Here is a 7062-nt window from a genome sequence, read left to right as displayed (position 1 = left end):
GGGTTTGTTTTGCAGAGTGATTACAATCCATTAATACAATGCTGCTCTACCTACACTTCCAGGGTACTTCAAAATAAAATATTGCTACCATTGTTTTTAATAAATGCGACAGGTCCTTTCTTGTTTTATTCTGCGTTTTTATGTTGCATTCTCATCTGGGATGTCAAAATATTATAATGACGAAAAAAAAAAACTCAGTTTAAAATAAAAGCAGTCCGATCCAGTAAAATATCTTCAAAGCCCATATATGAAAAATCGGAAGTATGCATTAAAATTCAGTTCAAAATATTTTTTTCTGACCGTCAACCTATGTCAACTTCATATTTTCTTCGACACACAACTTTTGACACAAATGTCTTGGCAAGAGCCCAAGATTTTGTTTTTAAAGGACGACCAAATAGTACAGATGTTTGTAAATTTACACTTGAACAGTTTTATGCTTTATAATATGCTTCTTCTTTTCCTTTCGGTTTTTCCCTTCAATTGGGCATCGGCACAGCAACATTCAAAAAAGCAAAAACTATACTCACCATTTGATGACAATGCTCTGATCTTACCGTGAAATGGGCATCTTTCCCTACATTACATCACAAACGGAACTTCAAAGATACTTTATCTGCCAGTCACTATATATATATATAAATCATCTCTTTCCCTATATTACATTCAGAACTTCAAAGTCCTTTAAGATGCTTTATCTTCCAGTGACATAATAATAAACAAATAAAGCAATTATTTTACTTAATTCATACAGTACAAAACAATACAAATTGATTTATATACCTACCAATGATTGATCATGTCACACTTGGTCTCTATCGTTTGACTGTAAAGTGTCCTTGAGAGTTTTGAAATATACTCTTCGTATTATTATTGTGCATTGTTTTAAATTAATTCTTAAAATGTCATTTATACATCAAATATGACCCACAATGACAATGTCACATGCGCCAGAACCCATTTTTAAAATATTATAAACATCTTGTAAATTACAATATTTTGTTAACGCGGTGAAATGATTCAATATTCCCCTCCAAATCTGGCCTTTTTGTTTTCTGTGTATTGTCTTTAGCAGGTCAGAAATGGATTTGTTGTCATGTAATCTGGTAAATGGGCCAGGCAGTTTCCAATTGTGGTGCCATTATAGTTTCTGGGTCGAGAGCCTTTTTAGAATATATGCGCATACACACCCGATCACACATAGAGAAAAACTTTGAAGCATGTTATTCGTAGAATCGTCATAATCTGAAGTTGTATCGCTAGAAGTACACCAATGCGCAGTCAGATACCAAACATTTTATTGTAAAGCATATTCGAGTGAGACTGCAATGTGACCGAAACATGAATGTACACTAGCTGTGTTCAGTCGTGGAGACCTGACAGACAACAAGTTAAAGCAGGACAACCTTTAATCATACAACACTTGCCGTCACCAAAACGAGTTAATCTGAAATATTGATGAAGAAAACAAAGCAATGTATTCAATAGTTCAATTAAATGGGACATATTATGGAAAATATCCTTTGTAATTACATATTCATATTGCAGATGACATTGTGATCTGTCGCGAGAACAGGGAACAGGTGGCGGAGAAACTAGCGATGTGGAGATATGCCAGCAACAGTGGTCCTCACTCCTTATCTGGAGTTATCCGGACCTCACAAAACCATTGAAACAGGAATGTGTGTGTGTGTGTGTGTGTGTGTGTGTGTGTGTGTGTGTGTGTGTGTGTGTGTGTGTGTGTCTGTGTGTATATACGTGCAACTACTTAAATTTCCCCGTCATTCTCTCCTGTGCCCTTGATAAGGCGTTTGTTGCCCCTCTTGCCACCAGGTCCGCGGGGCTTTGCGAACGCTTGTTTTAAAGTATGCTCCATCGGGTGCACCTCCTCGTACAGGAAGTCTTCTGTCAAGCTATCGCCACTATCTATCTCCATCTGTACACACACACATTAGGAATTTCAGACGGATATGGTTGATTAAGTTGGAGTCAAATAATCCCCTTGGATGTTAACATGTACAATTTGATACAAAAGTTCGGGAAAAAGATTTTCATTAGCGGTATCACGCGATATGTCAGCGATCAGTACACCCCACATGACCTTAATTAACAACACGGATAATCAATTTTCGCATCAAAAGATAAGATTGTGCTTGTTTTGCCTTTTTCATTTCTCTCCATCCATTGTCTGATCTTCTTAACGCCAAGAAGATCGCGCCGTGGACTGGAGCCTATCCCAGTTGTCATTGGGCAGTTAGCGTGGGACACCCTGAACTGAATGAATGGTGTGACAAGTGAGAATGTTTCAAAATAAAAGTACCTTTTTGGTCACTTCTAACTGATAATCTTTCTCCACCTCCTCCAGGAGCCTGTTCTTGCAGCTGGAGTACAACATCCGTTCCTTTATACTGCAGGTGTACCCAGGCATGGAATATATAAACACTGCAAGTAAAATAAATTCACAGCATGTTCATAATTTCTTTGCAGTAATTCTCTTTTGCTACGTTTACAATAAAAAAAAAAGTTTTCTACTATGCAGTGTGTGAAGTGCCATCACAATGACTTTCTTTTCTTCATCTGCACCTACAACGAGGCTTTTTGACCTAAAGGCATCCCAAAACTAAGATGGCTGCCATAAACAACACAGTTCAACCAAAGTACAATATTTTCACTTCTGTTTATTATGGAATATTATTAGATACCTTCGTAATAATTGTATTTTTTTAAAATATATAGTTCTTGTGTTTAAAAAAACAAACACTGAAGTGCCCTGTGAGACCTGAGTACTAACCCAGTGCCTCCTGAGAGCGGCCCTGGTGGGAATGTTTGAAATTGAAGAAGTGATATCTTGGGGAATCCGTGGGGATCCTGTACGGGAGCTCCCGGGTTTCTGTTGGTTTGGTGTGAACCAGCTCGATGGTCTCTTTCTCCACATCCAACCTCTGTAACACGACATAAAGCGGACTTTGCTCAGTGGGCCAAACGACAGTTTTTCTCTGTATTTTGGTGGCATCGGATCTGACCAGCTGGATGTAGTTGATCCGTTTCTGCTTCAGCTGCTGCAGAGCTCGCTTAGCCTCTTCTTGTAAAGGGAATGCGAGACCCTGAGAGACTCTCTTGTCTATCCCAAACTCTACTGGAACCTAACCCACAAGCCACCACACAAACCCTCATGTCAGACTGTCGATAGACGGTGTTCAGTCAGGAAAAATAAAGAAATAATGAAATAACATTGAGATACAAAGGCAGTATCGGAGAATTTCTATCTATCTATCTATCTATCTATCTATCTATCTATCTATCTATCTATCTATCTATCTATCTATCTATCTATCTATCTATCTATCTATCTATCTATCTATCTATCTATCTATCTATCTATCCATCCATCCATCCATCCATCCATCCATCCATCCATCCATCCAGCTAGTTAGCTAGCTATTGAGATAGCTATCTATCGAGCTAGTTAGCTATCGAGCTAGCCATCTATCGAGCCAGCCATATTTGCTACTAGCTTAATGCTAACACAAATTTCTAAACACCACAGACAGGCAAATACAATATAATAATTTGTGTTTTTTTGTTCCCATATTTTATTTATTGATTTTAGTTTTATTTATTTTGTCAAACTGCCGAGATGTATTTTTGTTGAATCAAATACAACATATACAGATGTATACAAATATTTTTACATAACCTTACATACTCTTGCACGTGGAATCCCAATTCGTCTACGTTCGTCCTGTGAAGGACAAAATAAAGGTTGTGTCGCTCAAAAATCCATAACACGCACACACACGCACACACATTTATACCAACATTGGATACACAAACAAATTCACAGTCTTATTCACTCACAAGCTACTACTAATACTACTACCGTATTTTTCGGATTATAAATCGCAGTTCTTTTCATAGTTTGGTCGGGGGTGCGATTTATAAATCGGAGCGACTTATATATGTTTTTTTTTATTACTGTATATCATTTCTCATGTTATTTTCACATTAAACCGCACGAGCGCAGAGAAGAGGAAGTGGCGTCTTGTCTACCTGCCGAGTTGGGGGAGTTATTTAAAAGTGACACCGAGGATGAAGATTTCCTTGGATTTGGTGATTTGGAGTAAAACCTGATATTTTGGTAAACTTGTTAGCATGTTCTTTGTGCTAGAGTTATCTGAATAACTCTTGTAAAAGACTGTTCTGGGTTACCAAAAAGGAGGTGTGTCCATCGGAGTTGCGTAGAGCGAGAGCTGCGGGGTTATGTTGGAAAAAAAAAAGAAGTGAAACGGAGCCTGATGTTCTCTATTTTATTTTAATTTAATTAATTTATTTTAAATTGCTTTTCAAGATGACATGTATGTTGTTTGCTGTTGGATTTCATCAAATACATTATCCCCAAAAATGCGATTTATCCTCCAGTGCGAACTATATATGTTTTTTTTGCTTCTTAATTATGCATTTTTTTGGCTGATGCGACCTATAATCCGAAGCGATGTATAATCCAAAAAATACGGTACTACAACACATACGTACATGTGAAAAAAATGTGAACTTACCCACACAACTTTATCCTGTGAAGGGAAAAAAAATGTGTCAACCCTCATTCGTTTTCCCATTCCCACTTAAAATTCCAAATCACTCTCATCTCTTCCCCTTTTTCAATTTCACCTCTGTGACTCGAATTTTTTGTAGTTCCTGTTCGGCTGACGTGAGAGGCGCCGGAGAAGAGCAGGAGGTCATGTGACGCAAGTACCCCTGGAAGCACACGTCATCCTGCCAAGACAAACAATTGGAGAAGAAACATCCCTTCAGGTCAACTTTTGGTCAACTTGTTATATTTTTTTTCTTTCCACTGACCTCAACTGTTCCAAACATCTCATCTTTGATGTGGCCGCCCCCGAATTCTTTCTTCAATGTGGCACGAGTGGCAGCGTACACCATCTTTTGTCTGACCTATTCCACACATACAGTATAAAATTAATTTTTGCCAGTTTATACAGTACAATGGATACTTAAAAATATTTTTTTGTATCTTGAAAATTAGTTTGTAACAAGGGGGAATATTTTCCTGTTAATTCGTTTCATAGCTTGTACATTTTATTTTTTATTTTGCGAAGAGATGTTCATAAATTGAGGTACCACTCTATACATAAACCATGCATCAATTCTGCTTGGCAATTGTTGTAATCTCATAGTCCCTTTCACAAATCTGCCTGCTGTACTTTGGCCTGAGCGGTACAGTGTTCAAAATGCATTTTTGGCACGTACCGGTGACTGATCAGGTGACCAGGCGATGAATATCCATTCGTATCCCAGTGCATTCTGGGAATCAAGTCGGTAAAGGATGTAGCAAGGTTGCTGTGGCGTGAGTAGAGGTAACAGGAAGTAGTCATAGTCCTTGTCCCAGCTTTGTGCAGGCTGTCCGCACGACTCGAGCACCAGCTTCTCTACGGGTAAAAATCAAATGTTGTGTCCTCTTTTGGTTGACAGACGCTCGGCATAAAAATGGGCGGGACTTAATTTTTTTGCATGGTTTCATCCCACATCAGCACATCAAGTTGCAAACGTCCCATTAGGCCTAATTACAAAAAAGAAAACCCCATCCATGCACACAATTAAACTGCACTATTTGCTAGACCAGCACATGGAATTACCGTATTTTCCGGTGTAGAAGGCGCACCCAAAAGCCTTGATTTTCTTCCAAAATACGCCGGTATGCCATATATTTGAAGTCATCTTGAGCCACAACAGGAGGCGCAACTACTTTCAGCAGCCACCGACTCTGTTTCCCCCTGTAGAAGTTGTGCGTAACCCCAGCCTCCACTGTAGCCCCTTATAATGTGGTCTCCCTTATATTTGGAAAACTCATCTATTTATTTATTCTATTTGAAAGATTATTTTTAATATAATTCAATTGCCAGACGTGCAAAAATGCGACTACTCCAGTGCCAGAACTTTTGTCATTGTCACTCAAAATCCAGGACCCACAGAATATTGAGTTTTAGGACTACATAAACATTCAATACAGCGATAGAAACCTTAGACCCTCTTCTTTCATTAGAAAAACAGAGTTAATTCCTAAATTAGATGGGTCTGGAGTTATATGATCTTGAAATGGGGGCAGCTGTCCAAAATACAATGCAATACATACATATTGGTTTACACAGCACTCGAACAACAGCTGAAGCTGGAACAAAATGCTAACATGGAAAAAAAGGGAAATGTTGCCTCCTTGTGGAAAAGAAAAAAAACATTGACATAGGTTTTACCAGCGCTTTATCAGCACCCAAACAAGAAAAAAACAAAACCTGAATACATTCGGGAATGGCAATAAATGAGTTAATCATTGAAGGGGCGCCTAATAGTCCAGTGTGTCATTATATAATAATAATAATAATAATAATACATTACATTTTAAGCGGCTTTCAAAGCTCTCAAGGACACTTTACAGTCAGAGTCAAGCAAAGGTACTATTATAAATAAAATACTATCACAAATAAAATACAATCACAAATAGAATATATATATATATATATATATATATATATATATATATATATATATATATATATATATATATATATATATATATATATATATATATATATATATATATATATATATATATATATATATATATACATACGGTATATATATATACATATATATATATATATATATACACATATATATATACACATATATATATATATATATATATATATATATATATATACACACGGTATATAGATGTGGAAAAGGTTTGAAAATACACGATTCATTGGGGGTGCACCTTATACTTCAGAAAATACGGTAACAACAATGTCTCTTAATGGCAAATATGTATAGTAACTTTAAACATGGTTTAAACACGCTTACCAACATGGTTTAAACACGCTTACCATTTTGGATGACAATCTTCATTATCCTGATGGCACCTCCCCTCGCTTGAGCCAAGAAATCTTTAAGCTCCATTGATGCTGAAACGATAAAAAGCATAGCAGACAAAATGAAAAAGATGATGCAGTATTTCATGGGACTGGGACGCAATCATTTTTTTCT

The 7062-nt window shown here is 37.0% G+C and overlaps 1 protein-coding gene across 2 annotated transcripts in view; it reads right to left on the bottom strand.

The window, feature by feature from the left end:
• Nucleotides 1-1281: 1281 nt before the first annotated feature.
• twf2b (twinfilin actin-binding protein 2b) overlaps nt 1282-7062 on the bottom strand; it is a 7942-nt gene continuing 2161 nt past the window's right edge. The window contains exons 2-11 of one of the 2 annotated variants that reach the window (XM_089010568.1): nt 6903-6980; nt 5269-5447; nt 4858-4953; nt 4669-4773; nt 4557-4571; nt 3698-3742; nt 3024-3143; nt 2792-2942; nt 2321-2442; nt 1282-1936 (exon numbers count right to left, since the gene is read on the bottom strand). In XM_089010568.1, coding sequence (XP_088866694.1) covers nt 1769-1936; nt 2321-2442; nt 2792-2942; nt 3024-3143; nt 3698-3742; nt 4557-4571; nt 4669-4773; nt 4858-4953; nt 5269-5447; nt 6903-6980 — 1079 coding nt within the window. In that variant the 3' untranslated portion in view covers nt 1282-1768. The remainder of the gene's footprint in view (nt 1937-2320; nt 2443-2791; nt 2943-3023; nt 3144-3697; nt 3743-4556; nt 4572-4668; nt 4774-4857; nt 4954-5268; nt 5448-6902; nt 6981-7062) is intronic. The other variant, XM_089010569.1, reaches the window with a different exon arrangement.

This window comes from Hippocampus bargibanti, linkage group LG12 (genome assembly GCF_051943395.1).
Source record: "Hippocampus bargibanti isolate YZ-2025 linkage group LG12, ASM5194339v1, whole genome shotgun sequence".
In the NCBI taxonomy this organism is placed as follows: Eukaryota; Metazoa; Chordata; class Actinopteri; order Syngnathiformes; family Syngnathidae; genus Hippocampus; species Hippocampus bargibanti.
This window is presented reverse-complemented; position numbering and strand designations above follow the sequence as displayed.